The sequence below is a fragment of the Colobus angolensis genome, unplaced genomic scaffold (assembly GCF_000951035.1).
Source record: "Colobus angolensis palliatus isolate OR3802 unplaced genomic scaffold, Cang.pa_1.0 Scaffold86, whole genome shotgun sequence".
NCBI classification, from domain to species: Eukaryota; Metazoa; Chordata; class Mammalia; order Primates; family Cercopithecidae; genus Colobus; species Colobus angolensis.
Genome location: NW_012122487.1, coordinates 2,094,525 through 2,112,941, shown reverse-complemented (window position 1 = coordinate 2,112,941; position 18,417 = coordinate 2,094,525). Strand labels below are relative to the sequence as shown.

The window sequence follows — 18,417 nt, the reverse complement described above, 5'->3', positions numbered from 1 at the left end:
TGTTCCTATTCGGCCATCTTGCTCTGCCCTCGAAAATGGCCCTAAGGGTTTATTCTTTATCCATTGCCTTGACTAGAATTGAGCCTGCAGAGTAAATAAGCGGATGTTAATATTTCTGGATAAACATCTGCACTTCCTCCTTTTTAGAAAGAAATTTAAACTCTTGGGGTAGAGTGCAGGATAGAAAATAATTCAATTTAGTTGTTGTTAAGAGGAGCTTATTTATTTTTAAATAGGGAAGCTGTTGAAGTTTTTAATTGAAATTTTTATGTAACAGTTTTATGGAGATATAATTCACATATGACTGACCCATTTAAAATGTATGATTCAGTGACTTTTACTCTATTCACAGAGTTATGCCACCATCACCATAAGCAATTTTAGAATATCTTCATCATCCCCAAAGAAATTCCTTACCAATTAGCAGTGGCTCCATATTTTCTCCCTGCTCAGGGAAGTATTTTTAGTTCAATGGTTCCCAACACTGGCTGCTCATTAGAACCACCTGGGTGTGCTTAAAAAGAGACAAACATGGAAACAATCAAATACCCTAAACAAAATGAATCAGAATCTCTTCCATGAGGCCTAGTGGTTTTAAAAGTGTCCTAGGTGATTGCCATTCACAGTGAGTACAAAATGGTGTGTCAGCTGCTCTAAAATGTGCATCCTAATTACTTGGGGACCTTGCTGAAGTGCAGAATCTTTTTCCTTAGTCTAGTGTGGGCTCAAGATTCTTGTCTAACAGGCTCCCAGGTGATGCTGCTGTTGCCCTACCACACTGTTGAGTAGCAGAGCTACCGCAGCATCAGCATACCTGTGAAGCATGCAGAACCTTGGACTCCATCTCAGAGTGCCAGAGTCAGAACTGCATTTTAGAAAGATTTTCTAGGTAATTTATAGGCACCTTAAAGTATAAGAAGCATCAGTTTATATGATGGTAAAAAGAAGTTTTCTATGATGCAGAGAATTTGGGTTACTCATTTTAGTCCTGATTGTCTTCACCATGTGCAATTGTTAGACCTTCAATTATCTGTAATGTTTGACCTGGTAATTCATTTTTTCCTGTAGTTGGTTCTTTTAACTTCAGTCTTGTTTCAAAAGGCAGTTGGTGCAAGTTGTAGATAGGAAGCCTAGTTTGAGAAGCTGAAAAGAATTGGATACATAGGGTTGTCTTTAGATAACGTGGCACCTTAAGAGGTCCGGAATCAGTCACCTGAATTGGCATAATCCGGTAATGTTTATGGAGAGCCCTTATGTGAATGACCGTTTGGCACTATAAATCAGTAGAGTGTAATCGAGTGTATAAGAGCCTTAAGTTCCTCCAGGGGGGATTGTGGATGCCAGAAACAGAGCAGAGGTGAACCTGAAGAGCATATTCCCCTCAAGAGAGCTGTGATTACCTGAGTCAAGCATAAAATTGTCATGCTGTTTTAGAGCCTTCTTTGCCACATGTTGGTTAGCAATATCATCCAGCCTTAAAGAGGCAACTGATGAGCTGTGTATGAAAGCATAAAAGGGATATGAGAAACTTAGAACTCCACTGAGAGGTATTTTCTGGTTATTGTATAGGATTAATTTAAAATAGAAGGAGTATGACAAATAAATGTAAGCTTTCTGGGCGTGCAGCTAATCTGTGTTTTTATGGTATTAAGCACTGTGCCAGTATTCAGTTGGGGCTTAAGTATTTCTTCTTTTTCTCCTAATAGCTGATTAATTTGAATTACAGTACAACAGAATACTTGGTCATCTTAAATGGTCTGTGCTAAACTGAGTAAGTTGTACCAGTATGGGAGTGGACAGAAAAGGAGAGATATGAGAACTAAGAATGTTAGGCAGTGGCTTCCCTTAGCCCCTCTGAATTTTATGACAGAGCTCTAGAGATGATATTCTTTTTATTGTACGTAGAGCTTAGTGGTTTTCACACTTGTCTTGCATAAGAACCACTGGGGCAGTGTGTTGAAAGTATAGCTTCTGAATCCTACTTGCCAGAGATTCTTACTCATTCAGTAGGTTTTGTGTGAGACTCAGGAATCAGCGTGTTATCCAGTTGCTCAATGATATGGATATATGTAATTTGTGGATTACACATGATAACTATTGCTTCAGTATCTGGGAGCTTGATGGTACCATATGTGAGCTTCAAGGTTTCCCTTGAAGTAGACTAGGCGGGATCTTGGGTGGCTTCACCATGCCTCCTTTTCTCTATTTGGGTGGCAAGAAGTCTATATCTTTCTAAGTACCAAGGCACCAAATTTGTCTTACATGTGTCAAATTTGACAATAGAGAGGCCAAGAGCAGAAGCAAAGAGTGACTGTAAAGGAAAAGCAGTCCAAAGAGAGCAAGCCAACTTTGGATGCTAGAGAGAAAATGTAAGAGATCATAGATTTGTTCAATGAAAAAATTCCATGGCTCCAACACGTGTTAGTGTTCTTCATGGTCAGACGGTGGGTAGGTGGTTGTGGGAGGAGGAGGGGAAGAGAATCTTGAACATCCTCTTAGAAACTGACACTTGTTTACTGTGCATAAGGAGCTCATCTTTGGAGTTTTTAATGTCTGGAATATGGCCCAGACTTGTGCATTTTTAACACGGGATTTGAATGGAGGTGGTTTACTGACCAGGCTTTGAGAAACACTGGATTAGAATCATGTGTAGTTAATACAGCTCATATTGCTTAACTGGACCCTCCTTTCTAAGCAGTCTTTTCTTTAGCTTTGCGGCTTAAACAAGATTAGGCATAGATATTTAAATAGGGCTGCAACTCTCAGTTACCTTTGTAACTGGAAGCATAGTGCAGTACATTTGGCTACTGTGAATAGCTAAAGAGCATATGCCAAGTATAAAACTCTAGGCCCATGAGCCTCAACTCTGGCTGCACATTAGAGCCCTCTTAGGAGCTTTGAAATATATAGATGACTGGGCTTTACCCAGAATCACTGCAGGGTTGGTCTGAGGTGTTGGTATCTTTTTAAAAGCTTCCCATGTGATTTCCAGTGTGCAGGTAAGAGTGGAGAACTGCTGGTCAATTGTTGCCATGAAACAATAGGACTTCATTGTTGCCACACGTTCAGATCTTTCAATATAAATAAAATTTTTATGTGAAATCTCTTGACTGAATGCTGACAACCAATTCAAATTTTTTAAAATGTAGGGTAGGTAGACAAAACACATCTGCTTACAAGATGCGATCCATGGGCAACAAGTTTGTGACCTCTGATGCACGTACTATTTTCAAGAATTTCAGAAGCCCCTTTCTAGTTATACTAATTGACATTTTTAAAAAACTAATTGATATATTTTTTTAAACCACTATGTAGTATCCTTTAGTTCACACTTTCTTTTTTTCTCCCTTTTTTGTTTGGTCTGAATTTTCTTTTGTTTAGCTAGAACCTGTCTTTTCTGTAACACACTTATATTTAAGTTATTTAAACTTTTTTTTTTTTTTTTTTTTTGAGACAGACTCTCACTCTGTCACCCAGGCTGGAGTACAGTGGTGCAGTCTTGGCTCACTGCAACCTCTGCCTCCCAGGCTCAAGCTATCCTCCCACCTCAGCTCCCCCAGTAGCTGGGACTACAGGTGCTACACTACGCCCTACTAATTTTTTGTAGAGACAGGATTTTGCTATGTTGTCCAGGCTGGTCTCGAACTCCTGAGCTCAAGCGATCCACCTGCCTTGGCCTCCCAAAGTGTTGGGATTACAGGTGTGAGCCTTGGCACTGGGCCTATTTAAACATTTTCTAATATTGATTGTGCAGGAAGTGGGGCAGAGAATCAATATTTGGCTGGTATTTTGGTTGCAGGGAAGAATAACTAAATTTTCATGGGTTGTAAAGTATTAGAGGCTGATTTTCTTATTTGCTTTGTAAGATGCCATTTTCCCCCTGAAATTATATCATGTGCTTTTGCTTTTAATTTTTTCTCTGCATATTCATATTACGGCAATCTTTTAAAGATCTCTCTTCCCTCAGCTAAAGTGAGGAAATAGCTGTGAATTCATGAGCAGTAACTGCTTGTTCCAGAATACATGTATTTTTTTGATGTGCCAGACAGTGGCTGACATGCACAAATATCAAATGTTAAGAATCTTACTTGTGGGAAGGTTTGGTCTGGTAAACATCAAGCTGTACTTTCTGAAATAGGGGAATATTAAATGTTTGTGGCAGATGGTGTGCTCTGAAGTGGGCAATTAGGCCAACAGTAATGGATGATTGTACCCTGAGTAGATTAAAGTTATGCGCCGTATGTTTGTATTTGTTCATCTCTTTGTGTAGTAGTATGTAGTTTATTTGGAGGGAGAGTTAAGTTTGAGGACTTAAAGATGTGTATCCTAAAGGCTGAGATATTTTGTAATTCATATTGATTTTTTTCCTTATCACTGAGGGTAAATGCATTCATCCCTTAAGGCCATCAAATAAAGAAAAGCAAGAGCAAGCCCAAGATAAATGCTGATTTAACTGCACAAAGACCAGTCTGTGGTTGTGGATATCAAAATGTAGCTCCATTTTTAATTTCAATAACTTGCTTTTTAAGCATTGTTTTTGCATTTTCTCCTATTGTCTGTTTTGAAGGAAGACACGGAGCCAGCTGCATGAAGAGTGCAGGAAGAGTGTTTCAGACGTAGGAAAACCAAGTGCCCAGAAGCTTGGCCCATGAGAGGAACTAACAGGAGGCAGAGTGGCTGGAGTTTAGTGCTCTAGGGAGGGTGAGGCTGGGACATTGGCTCAGGAGAGGTAGGCATGGGCTAGAATATGCAAGGCCATGGCAAAGACTGGGTTGTACTTAAAGAGCAGTGGGAAGTCATTAAAAACGTTTCTTTTTAGCTTACTATCTTGAAATAATTTTAAAGTTCCAGAAAAGTTACAAGAATAGTACCAAAGACTCCCATGTACCATGTACCCAGATTTATTAGTGATTTTGCTCTTTGCCACATTTGCGTTATCATTATCTCTGTATAATTAATAAAAAACATTTGAGAGTAAATTGCATACATTCAAGAGTGTGTTTTCTAAGAACAAAGATATTCTCTTATATAACCAGAATATAAAATTGAACATTGCTATAATACTTTTTATAATGTACAGTCCATATTCCAGTTTTGTTCATTGTCTCAATAATGTCCTACCTTTTGCCTTTTTACTTTTTAATGTATAGGATCTAGTTTAGGATCACATGTTGCCTTTGGTTGCCATACCTTTTTAGCCTTTTAACATCTGGAACTGTTTCTCATCCTTCTTTGTTTTTCATGATGTTGGCATTTTTGAATTCCATATAAATGATGCTGTGTCCTTCTGAGGATAATCACATGTGGAAGTACTGGTGTCCATCTTGCCTCTCATTGGGGATTTTAATTTTGGTTACCCAGTCGAGGTGTTGTGTGGTTTCTGTACTGAATAGTTATCATTTTTTTGAACTAATAAGCAATCTGTAGGGAATACATTTTGAGACCATGCAAATATTCTGCTCCTCATTAAGCTCAGCGCTCCCAACCAGTTTTCACTGTGATGACTACAAAATGGTGATTTTCCCAACTGCACCACTCCCTTTATGTTTATTAGTGGCAAAAGAGTTAGCTATATGGTTTAGAGGTGGAAATGACTATTAAGTTATCAATCAAGGATATTATGGAGATAAATCAGATTCTGATTCGGACTTATTTTCTAAGGGAAATCCAGGTTAAATTTTTTTTTTTTTTACATTAGCAGTATACTTATACTGCTGATACATGTGCTTTCTAAAATCAAAAAAAGGTTAATTAAAAATAATATGTGGCTAAGTTTGAAATATTTTAAATGCCTTTTTATTGAGATATAATTTACCTACTATAAAATTCACTTTTAAAGTGTACAAGTCAGTAGATTTTATTATTGTCACAAAGTTATGTAACCATCGTCACTGTCTAATTCCAGAATATTTTCATCACCCCAAAAGGAAACCTCATACCCATTATCAGTCATTCCCCAATACACTATTCCCAGCCCCTGGAAAACACTACTATTTGTGTCTTTGGATTTGCCTTATAAATGGAACAATACAGTCTGGCTTCTTTCACTTAGCATAATGTTTTCAAGGTTTCCTTCATGTTGTAGCGTGCATCCATACTTCATTCCTTTTAATCCATTCCATAGATAAAAAATTGTATTTATCCTGGAATTTTTTGATGCTAAGACTATTTGCATTTTTAGTGTTTTTTTGCCTTTTATATATATTTTAAAGGTAAACTACTTTTTGTAAGTTACTGAAAATGAACTGTAGTCCTTAGAGTAGTTTAGTTGTTTTTCATATCTACATACATTTCATTATTATATTTACTATTTCTCAATGATGTTGCTCATCCTCTCACTCTTAAAAAAATCGACCGTCAGCTATTATCATATGGCTTTGTTTTCAAAGTGAGCATTTTGCTTTTGGGGGGTTGATTATTTCAATACTTGAATATATTATCTGAAGGGATCTCCTGAGGTATAAATGTTTGGTTTTACTTAGCATAATGTAAGTATGACACCTCTACAATCAAGCTGCCATAAGGGATTGAAACCAGTGGAATACATTAATGCAATAATTACTTTTATTTTTATTTTACTGATGTTACAAAAACTTACACTCAGGGAGCCACCATTTCTGGACAGAACATATCATATAAGTTTTTTTTTTTTTTTGGAAATGATCTTTGTAGTGTTTTTGAAAGCAGAAGTTCTAATGAGACTGAATTGTAGCAACTACCTTAGATATACTTAGGTTTAATTTACTGATATGTAGCCTTTTTTGGGAGGGTAGTCAGGACCTTCTTTAAGAATTACATAAAAGTTTTGGACTTTCTCCTGTTACAGAAAATGTACACATGCATATATACTAAAAAGTTTACATATGGTTTCAGTGGGCTTGTAGAAATCATTATAGAAAAATCAGAGAAAGAAGATGGGAAAGGATGTAGTCAGATCCACTCCTGAAAAAGCCCAGCAGAGTTAAGGATAAAGAAGAAGGTAGGAAAGTAATTGAGAAAACATAGCCAGTAGTACTTTGCAAGGGCCATCTGTCTCTTTGCAGTTCCATTCTTTCTCTCTAGCTACATGTTTTGCTCCTGTTTTCATTTCCTCTTTTCCTTCCTCTTTTCTATTCAGGAAAGTCTTTGTTCACAATTTTTGGGTCTAATCACCTGGGGTTTACACCTAGGATTTACTTTTAGAATAAGCTGCACCCATCATACAGTCTTCCAGTTAGCAGTAGCCACCAGAAAACACTTTATATGGTCTTCTAATTGTAGATGTTTAATTGAAAGATTGGTATTATAGTTTGCTGATAAATGTCTTTAAGGCCACAAAAATATTGTAATTTTTGCTTATTAGCCTATTTGTTTGTCTCTAGGTGTCCCCCCCCCGCCCCCACCAAGTGATCATAGCACACAACTTACTGAAAGGAAGGTTGTGGATCCCTAAGTACATTTATGTTTCCCCCTAACCAATTACCTTGTACTTAAAATAGTTCCAGACTTTTGACATTGGCAGGCACCATTGCATTAAAACCCTGTCCCTCTAAAAGGGATTCTGGGAAAGGTTCATTGTTGGGGGAGAATCATTGTAATAGGAAGCATATTTTCAAAGAAAGGAATCTTATACTGTGTCTGCCTTATAGACTCAAAGAAAAGATGTTGTTGCTCAAAAATGACAAAATTAAAATTGCTTTGCTCCAAGTCTTTTTCTAGGAGCTTATGTAGGAAGGATAAAGATGCATTTGTCTTAAAATTATGTTATAGGATCTATAGAAATTCACAATTATTGTTTAGTTTTTCCTTTTGAATTATTATTTCTTTTTTATAGTAATATTCATGGTAGAATCTTCATAATTTTATATTATGCATCTTTTAGCTTAAAATCTGCAGATTAAAAAAAAATCTCTTTTTAGCTTCAAACCAGCAGTTTCAAATCAAAATTCAGAGCAGGTAGAGAAATGCTTTTACAATGCATATTTGATGTAGTAAGTGCTATGCAATGCGCCAGGGTCACAGCTGCATACATGAAAATGCATGGTGACTGCAGGCATTGTTTCCTCACACAGAAAAGGCAATTTGTGTCTGTCGCTGAATTTATGATGTAAATCAAATCATAGCTTTCCTATATTCAAAGATGTAACAAGAAGGTTGAGGTGACCTAAAGGTTGCAAATAACTTTTGCTTTTTGATTTGCCTACCACAGAGTATTTTTTTTAACCCCCTCATTTCTATTAGGATGGATGTATTTATACTTGGAAAGGTGAATCCAGTTACATATTTTATCATTGCCTCTGCTAGTCTGGGGGAACTATGCATTTATCATTCATTCCTTCCTCACTCCGTTCTGTTAGGATACATGTACTGTACTGCTCTGTGCTGTTGATGATATTAATAAAGAGTAGGAATATTGAAGTATTAGGTACCAACTCTGTGTGCTTCCTCTGTGCTTTTTTTCTCTGAACAGTGTTGACTTTGGGACAATGTGCTAGAGGGACTGTGATAAATTGGCTTCCCATGATCCAGTTTATTTTGTCATTTGCAACAACATGAATCAACCAGTTTAAGAGTTTAAGAAGGTGATTTGGGGAAAGTATGTGTGTGATAATTACGTTTGTTGTAGATAGGCATTTGGCACTGAAAGGGAAACAAAAAGATTAAAAAGACACATACCCAGCTTTCATACCGCTTATGCTGTAATTTAAGAAACAAACCTATTCTGATGATAATCATAATTGTACCCACTTATGTAGTTCTTCTATTTGCTAGATATTAAATGCTTTACTTAAAATAGCAATTAAAATACTTGCAAATCACGAAATGGGGAAGTGCCAAAGAATGTACAACAAATTGGATCATCTATTGCAGAACAACAACAACAACAACAAAAGCTCACCCCCCCAAAAAAAAAAAAATGCACACAGTAAGGGAGACATTATAGTCACTAAAGACCAATGAAGGGTGACCTGGTTGCCTGGTTTGTATTGATGTTGATCTTTAGAAATAATGTCATTCTCTTTTAAGGAGAAAGCAGAATCTATTGGCTATCTCACGAGTTAGGAAATTCTGATTTAAAAATGTCTGCGGACATAGCACTTTATTTCCTTCTGAAATAAAAAAAAAAATAGGGTGATTTATCTCTGAGCTAAAAATAGAAGTCCTTTTTTTTGAGGACTTAGATTTTATTAGACATTGGACTTAGAGCCATTTAAGCTTGGGATAGAATTATTAGTAGCTGAGAGCTGCCATCTTTAATACTTTTTGCCTTGCAGGGTTTGTTTGCATCTGTAGTCCTGAGCAATATTAAGGTTAGGGTTTTAATGGGTGGCTTGGGTTATACAGTAGTCGCTCTGGAAGGTATTTAGTCTGATCACCTTATTTTATTATTGGTGAAGAAACTTTGGCCAAGAGAGGTTGATTCTCTTGCATGAGATCTCATGATTTGTGGCAGAGCCAGGATGTAAATTTGGAACTTTTGATTCTTTTAATTCAGTTCTTTTCCCTCACAATTTTATCTCACCTCTCCACTTCTATTTTCTGAGATATGGACATGGCTACATAATAGTAAGTGATTCCGATAATGTTCTGTAGTCACTGCATATATTAATATAAATAATAATAATGATGATAATGTGCCATGTTTGTGTTTATTTTTTCAAAACTTGTATAGCTTATTGTCTGCTACTGTTAGTTTTATTTACAAGTGATCGGGCTGATTCATCAGCCCATCTATCCTTTTGAATAAAGCGTTGTTAGGCAACTTACTATTCATAACTTGAATAGCCGGTTTGGGGATAATTAGAAATTTGAGGCATGACTCAGGTTGTGTTTTGGCATTTTTCATACCACATTCTTCCCTTTTTTGATCAGTAATGCTTCCAATTTAAAGTTGTTAACTTAGTTAAACTGTGGATCCTTTGATTTACCTCGACCTTTCTCAGTTGGATATATCTGAAAAAATAGAAAGGCTAACAAGCAGTGGGTGAGAGGAAGAAAGTAAAGAGAAATCTTGAGTAATCCATAAATGTAATAATCAACTCTTGAATACAGCAAGACTGAGCTATACTTAGCTTTATTGAATTTTAAATGCTCTAATTATAATATTTTAAGTAGAAAAATTACTTCATTTTCTGTCATATCCAAATTAGCATGAATATTCTTTAATGCCCTTTATTCTATGTTTTGTAAAGGAATAATTTTACATTTGTTTTCCATTTTAAGCCTTTTAGTTTCTGCTGTGTTCTGTTACTCTTGTGCATCCAGTTTGATAACTATATTTCCTTAAGAAAATCACAACTTTGGCCGGGCGCGGTGGCTCAAGCCTGTAATCCCAGCACTTTGGGAGGCCCAGACGGGCGGATCACGAGGTCAGGAGATCGAGACCATCCTGGCTAATACGGTGAAACCCCGTCTCTACTAAAAAATACAAAAAACTAGCCGGGCGAGGTGGCGGGCGCCTGTAGTCCCAGCTGCTTGGGAGGCTGAGGCAGGAGAATGGCGTGAACCTGGGAGGAGGAGCTTACAGTGAGCTGAGATCTGGCCACTGCACTCCAGCCTGGGCGACAGAGCGAGACTCTGTCTCAAAAAAAAAAAAAAAAAAAAAAAAAAAGAAAATCACAGCTTTGATCATGATTGATTAACTACTTTTCGTTCAGTGTAAGGAAAGGTGAAAGTAGAAAAGTAGAAGCATAGCCTTTTTTTTTTTTAACAGTTCGGGATTGGTGCAATGCTGTCTTCAGTGATGGACCTTCCATAGTACTTGTCATTTACTCAATGTGGTGATTCTTGACCAGGAACAATTTTGTCCTCCAGGGGATATTTGGCAATGTCTGGAGACAATTTTGATTGTTTTGACTAGGAGAAATCCCACTTGTATCTTGTGGGTGGAGGCCAGGGATACTGCCAAACGTGCCATTGTGCATAGGACAACCCACACAATAAAGAGTTATGTGGCCCAAAATGTCAGTAGTGCTAAGACTGAGAAACTCTCATGCATGGGCAGTTGTGCAATGAAGTTTATTGAGTTAAAAAATACATCCGTTCTATTACATGAGCCTAAGGCTTTATGGATTATTTTATATATGTATTACATACCAATTTGATGACTCAAGGGAGAATTTAGCTCTTTGCTTCATTATGATTAAGGTATTAAAATTGTGGCAATTATAATTGATGATAGGTTAGTATACTTAGTTGAAATAGTATGTTAGTAATCAAATGCTGATGAACAGGAGGATTTAGTGTTCTCCTCTTATACTTACCTTTTCCCTCAAGCTGTTCAGCTTCTTGGAATCAATACTGTGTATCATTACCTGCAATATTGCCACTCAGATCTGACATAATCAATTATTTGAAAAATTTAATTATCCAGATGTCTAAATCAGTAATTAATCTTTATGATCCCTATCCTACTATATTTTACTTAATCTCATTTTTTGAATTTAGGTCTGAGATACTAAATAAAATCTGCTGAATCCAATAGCTAGCAAAACAGGCCTTCAGCATCATGCAACAAAGCTGGGGTGGCTCCCTCGGTATGCATAAATGTAAATTATAATAGAATTGTTTGCCATGTATACATCACTTTTAATCCCATTTTATACTATTTTTTATTTCTGTTGACCTTACTCAATTTGGACAAAACTGTGTATTTTAAAAAGGAGATAGATCCTTAGTAGTTTTTTTGGTGAGGTGTGAAGGATGGAAGGGAGGTGACTTATAAAGGAAGAATATTGAAAAGCACTTCAGTGCCTTGTAGTAACTTGTTGAGTTTTCTTCTTAAATATTTATAAGTGCCACCATTATCTGGAAGATTAATGGATGATTATATCTGATTCTCTTTATAGCAATATGGTTCTTATCAGAAGAACCCAAAGCTGCTGAAATAATTGTAGGTACTGTTTCTGCTATTTCTTCCTTTTTATGTGGTGAGTGTTTTTTTGTTTGTTTGTTCATTTGTTTTTGGTGGAGACTGGGTCCTGCTATGTTGCTCAGGCTGATGTCAAATCCCTGGCCTCCAGCAATTCTCCAGCCTTGGCCTCCCAAAGTGCTGGGATTACAGGTGTGAATCACTGCTACTGGCCTGGTTTGTGGTTTTAATTGAACATGACCTGCTGAACTTTCAATCTAAGAATTTCATCTGATGTGACATACCTGAGAGGCTTTTAGGATTTGTAATATTTTTCTTAGTATTTGTGGCAACCAGAGTGGAAGCAAATTCTAGGTAGGTTTAACTGCCAAAGGGTTTGGAATTGGGAAACATGAATGATTTTGATATGATTTCTGAGTTTTGGCATTAAAGTTGCTTGGAGTGATCCCTTAGCAATGAGAGCATTCCCATCAGTCAGAAATAGCCTGTGTTTTAGCAAACAGGAGGCTGCCAGCATGTGAAATTAGTTAGTACATGATAGGTTAGGGGAGGTTAAGAAGAAATAAAAAGATAGTGTTATACCCAGAAACTGTGTGGTAGTGTCAGAGAGGTGTTTCATGTGTGTTTCAACGTGATAGATCTACTGTACTCTTCTGTTTTTAAAAGAGAAAAAAAAAAAAATAGTACCTTTGCCACCCCCAACACCCCTGCAGTAGTTTTTACTTGTAGCAGTTCTGAACCCTGGCAACATACTAAAATTACCTGTAGAGTTTTAAAAAATTGCTAAGGGACAAACTTCATTCCTAGCGAGTCTAAGATAACAGACCTGGTCATTAGTATTAAGATTTCCACAGCTAATCTAACTTGCAACCAAGATTAGGAACCACTGCTTTATAGCAGTGCATCAGAATTTCCTGCAGGGCTATTTATTAGGTCCGGGCTAGGGCTTGAGAATTTGCATTTCTAACAAGTTCCCAGTTGATCTTACTAGTAAGGCATCATATTTTGAGAATCACCACGAAGGCAGTCTTAAAAAATCATTTGAGTGTAACTGATGGTCTGATAGTTACTGTTTTTTGAAAAATCATTGCTGGAGATATGTAGTTGGGTTAAAATTAAAATTAAAGAATAGCATTATGTATGTGGCTCCTTTTATGCTAAAAAGATTGATATTTTTGTATTGTTTGCAGGTTTTCACAATGAGCATTTTAATTTTTTTTTTTTTTTTTTTTTTTTTTTGCTCTTGTTGCCCAGGCTGGAGTGCAATGGCGTGACATCAGCTAACCGCAGCCTCCGCCTCCCAGGTTCAAGTGATTCTCCTTCCTCAGCCTCCTGAGTAGCTGGGATTACAGGCATGCGCCATGATGCCCGGCTCATTTTGTGTTTTTAGTAAAGACAGGGTTTCTCCGTGTTGGTCAGGCTGGTCTCAAACTCCCAACCTCAGGTGATCCACCCGTCTTGGCCTCCCAAAGTGCTGGGGTTACAGGCGTGAGCCACTGCGTCCCACCTTACATTTTATTTAAATATTTTCTTGGAGGAAAAAGCCACATAAATAATAACTAAAAATTTTATAGTACTTAATAGTTTAAAAAGCTGACCAATTTACAATTGAACTATTTAATATAACTCATGGTTGTGCCTCTTTTTTTTTTTTTTGGATTAAACCCCATTCTTTGAGAATCCCAATTTCAGATTTTATGTTTTATATAGTCTCTTTAGGTATCTTAATGGAAGTAGCTCAAATAAAAGGATTCATCTGCATTCACCAAATTTTATGCATCTTCAGTTTGGATAGTTTGTTGTTAAGATGGAAGGAATATTTCCCTTTTTCTATTCTTAAATATCCTGGGAAACACGGAACCATACAATGGGAATAATGAAGTGGAAACAGAGCGGGAGAGACAGGGTTGGGGTAAGGTTGGAGGAAATGGAAATTTCCAGGCTTGGAAAGAGAGCAGTAGTAGCAGGAGGAGGAGGTGGCCTGTGACCTCTAGGAATGAAGGATCAAGGGGATGGATATGAGAGAGCTCCTGGATTCAGGAGCTTGGCCAGAGTTACAGAGCTGTTAAATGGAAGAGCCCCTTCCCAAATCTGGATCTCTGAGGCTCCTGGGTCCGTTTTGTTTTATGCAAAAATGTTAGGTAAAGGCAATGGGGAGAGTCAGTTCTGATGAACCAACTCTGCAACAAATGGAGCAAGTGATCATTTTGTGACAATTATGAATCCTGAAAAAAGTCTCTAGATGATATTGGCTTCTTTGCTGCTGTATTTGGATATTGAAAATGTTTAGTCTTGAATGACGGCTTCCCATGTGACTTTTTGTGTTTTTTAGAAATCATCCTCATCCTTTGATCACTGTGCTTGAACACAGACCTGATTGCTGGCCAGTATTTTTGCAGCAGCTGACAGCGTTTTTCCAGCAGTGCCCTGAAAGGTAATATAAAATTAAAATGCAAAATAAAGTGAGGGAGACAGAATGGTATATGCTAATTTTAGAGCTAGGGTTTTTTTTGTTTTGTTTCTTTTTAGCTGCTTTGATCTATAATGCTTTCTCCTGAAGAAACATCCTAGAGCAGGTTGTAGTTTTCTATTTTCTTTTAAAGAGTAAAAGAAAAAATATACCAGATTTATTGGTTGTTGAAATGTTGAATATGAGAAAAGCTGTTATTAAAGAAGTTAAACATTGGTAAGTGGTTAGGAAAGTTGGCTAGAAAAATTCAGTAAGCTACTACACAATACATATAGAAGATAGGTTCTTCCCTCTGGAAATTGGCTAATGAGTTAGTCTCTCCATTAGAAAACTGCCAATTGGGATAAAGTATTACTGCCAAGTGGGATCAGATAGCCACCAGATGTGCAGTTAGTGTACTTTCACCAAGGCCTCTTGATGGTCCTCAAAGCTACTCCCGTTTCTTCTATCCTTACTACCATGACACTGGTTCAGGGCCTCATTATCTCTTGCTGTGGCTCTTGCCACCTGTTCCTAACTGGTGTCTCTGTCTCCAGTCATGTCCTGCTCAAATCCATTCTCTAAACATTCCTCAGAAGTATATATCAAGAGAGCGAATCTTACAGTATCACTCCTGTGCTTAAGTCTCTGTGGCCGTGGTTTTCAAACTGCACTTGCAGTGCATGGGCTAAGCATGGAGCATGTTCCCACCGCTTCAGCTCTGTTTTCATAGCACTTACTTGTTGATATCTTATGGAAGCTTTCTATGGGAAAACAAAAAGATTTGGTTTCTGAAACAGTTTGAAATTCCCTGGACTACAGGATAAAATCGATGTCATAATAGGCTTAGTAAATGATGTAATTCCAATCTGTCTCACCAGCTTTATCTTTTCTTCTCTTCATCTCACAGTTTATGCTTTAGCAGTACACTGACTTGCCTTGTGTTCCACACAGGAAGCAGTGCTGTTTCCTTTTCTCCATGTTTTTATTTACTGGTATCTACTGTTCTCTCTTGAAACTTACCCCACTCTCTTCCTGATAAATTTCTTTATTTAAAATCTCTGTTTAGGCATTTTTTTGCCCTAGGCTCTTTTGTTACTAGAAGCTGTATTAGGCATGTCTCTTTTTTTTTTTTTATTGAGACGGAGTCTCGCTCTGTCACCCGGGCTGGAGTGCAGTGGCCGGATCTCAGCTCACTGCAAGCTCCGCCTCCCGGGTTTACGCCATTCTCCTGCCTCAGCCTCCTGAGTAGCTGGGACTACAGGCGTCCGCCACTTCGCCCCGCTAGTTTTTTGTATTTTTTAGTAGAGACGGGGTTTCACCGTGTTAGCCAGGATGGTCTCCATCTCCTAACCTCGTGATCCGCCCGTCTCGGCCTCCCAAAGTGCTGCGATTACAGGCTTGAGCCACCACGCCCGGCCATGGCATGTCTCTTGCATGGTTACATAATACCTTACAGTTGTGACATTTTCATAATTACTCTCCTCTATAAACTGTGAAAGCTTCTTGAGGGCAGGGACTGTGTTTCATTATTCTTTGTATTAATGATGCTTGGCACATTTCTAGATGCTTTATAAATGTTGAATTTCTTTAAATGAGGACCCTGGATTAGAAGGGCTCAGGTAGTGGTTTGTAGAGCACCTTAAAATATATTGTATCACTACATACTTAATACCATCACATAAGGTTGTGATAAAGATACCATTATTCTGGGTAATGCCTGAGTTATGGTCACCATGCCAGATACATTCATATTTTCTTGCTTTTGAAGGTTTTATAGTATCTTATAAATATAGTGTCTTAGAACGCCATTTCTAAGTCCATAACTTCAGTTTTACATAGAATTTCGAGGCAGGATATACTGCCACTGGAAGTTTTAGAGAGATATAGGAGACTTTGTGTTTTAGTCAGTTTGGGCTGCTATAACAAAAATACCTCTAGACTGGGTGGCTTCTAAAAAACAGAAATTTATTTCTCACAGTTTTGGAGGCTGGGATGTCCAAGATCAAGGTATTGGCAAATTTGGAGTCTGGTGAGGACCTACTTTCTAGTCCTCAGAGGGCCGTTTTGTCTCTCTATCCTCACACGGTGGAAGAGGCAAGAGACTTCTCTGAGACCTCTTTTATAGGGTCACTAATCTCATTCATGAGGGCTCCATTCTCATAATCGCACAATCTCCCAAAGGTCTCACTTCCTACTCTCTTGGGAGTTGGGATTTCAGAATATGAATTTGTGGGGGACACAAATATTCAGTCCATAGCAACTTGTAATTGGCTGCTAGTGAGAAAAATTTATGTTAACAGTTGAATGAATAGCTCAAAATGAACATCATTATCATCCTGTCTTCCCCTATGTAGGATTGCATTTTCAAAGGTAAGACATTAATTTTTACTAAATAAGACTTTGTTCAACTCTGTAAGAAACAAACAAAAAATCTGAAGAAATTTATAAACACATTTGCTTAATGAAATTTCTCTCTGTTGCTAAATAGATTGAATTGCTTTATAAAAGATGCTGCTGCCGCCACGCTGCTTTTGTTATTGAGCTCATTTATAGGTTAATTCTTAAGAATGCATAACTTTTCCAATGCTTTACTTAGTAAATAATAAACGTACTATTTGGTTACTTTTATCTCAAGGGTGTATTATAATTGGGACTTAGAAGTAGTTATTTTAATTTAAGTTGTCTAGATATCATAAGGAAAAAATATTAATTGACTTTGGTTTATTTACTGTTAAGCTTTTATTGACTCATTCCTTTTACTTAAGTTCTCAGGTATTAGAGTATGCTATCTAGAGCCATTTGAAATTCTAAATTATTTTGTATTTATTTGCAAAGAATAATTTCAATAGCCTCATCTTTATTTTTGTACTATAGAATTATTCCTTGCAGTATGAAATTGATAGTTCTGGTTGCAGACTTAGTTTCCTGAGATATAATTTTAGGGCCAGTTAACTCAGTCTGTTGTTGTTTAGAAGGTAATAGAGCTACTCAGGGTGCTGAGGCTTGAGAATCACTTGAGCCCAGGAGGCGGAGGTTGCAGTGAGCGGAGATTGTACCATTGCACTTCAGCCTGGGTGACAGATTGTTAATTTAATAAGAATATGAGTAGCAATTCACAACTTTGGGAAGAAAGCAAAATGTTGTAACATTAGCTAGCTATTTATATTCATTTTCAATATTATATATATGTCCTAAAATGACAGTATATCTTCATGCTAGATTTTTTTGGGGGGCATTATAATTATTATTTTTAAGATATGGGAGTCTGCTATGTTGCCCAGGCTGGACATGAACTCCTGGGCTCAAGTGATTCTCCTGTCTCAGCCTTCTGAGTAGCTGGGACTATAGGCATGCAGCTCTGCACACAGGATTTAGGTGTATTTTATAATTAAGTTCTGCCTTTATTTCTTGAAGGCCTATGACTTTAACCTTTCAGGAACTGAGAATTTGAGAATGGTACAAATTGATGATATCATAGATTTTAGTCTGGGTTACTTTAAGATTGTCTAGTCTAACATAATTTTTCAGATGAGAGAACTGAGGAGAGTGACATTAAATGACTTACGGAAGGTTTCTTGGCTAACTAGTGGAGTTGGGCCTAAAGCCTCCACTTTTTCTTTTTTTTGAGACAGAGTCTCACTCTGTCGCCCAGCGCAATCTCGGCTCACTGCAACCTCCTCCCGGGCTCACGCCATTCTCCTGCCTCAGCCTCCCAAGTAGCTGGGACTACAGGTGCCTGCCACCACGCCTGGCTAATTTTTTTGTATTTTTAGTAGAGACGAGGTTTCACTGTGTTAGCCAGGATGGTCTTGATCTCCTGACCTCATGATCCACCCACCCCAGACTCCCAAAGTGCTGGGATTACAGGTGTGAGCCACCGTGCCTGGTCCAAGCCTCCGTTTTTTACTCTCTCTCTAGGTCTGTTTTTTTTTTTTTTTTTTTTTTTTTCCAACTTCTCCCTTAGTGGTGAACATAAATATAAAAGACTTGTGTGTAGGTACATACATAATTGGTTACATTTTAAATCAGTTTGAGATTTCAGATTATCTGTTTTTTTAATATTCTTTTTTTCCTAAGCCCTGGTAATTTCTTACTCCACTGAAGTGATGATTAA

At 37.4% G+C, this 18,417-nt stretch overlaps 1 protein-coding gene across 1 annotated transcript in view; it reads left to right on the top strand.

Moving 5' to 3' along the window:
• Positions 1-18,417, top strand: part of FOCAD (focadhesin) — a 331,523-nt gene that overhangs the window by 74,073 nt on the left and 239,033 nt on the right. The window contains exon 6 of the mRNA XM_011930353.1: positions 14,184-14,285. Coding sequence (XP_011785743.1) covers positions 14,184-14,285 — 102 coding nt within the window. The remainder of the gene's footprint in view (positions 1-14,183; positions 14,286-18,417) is intronic.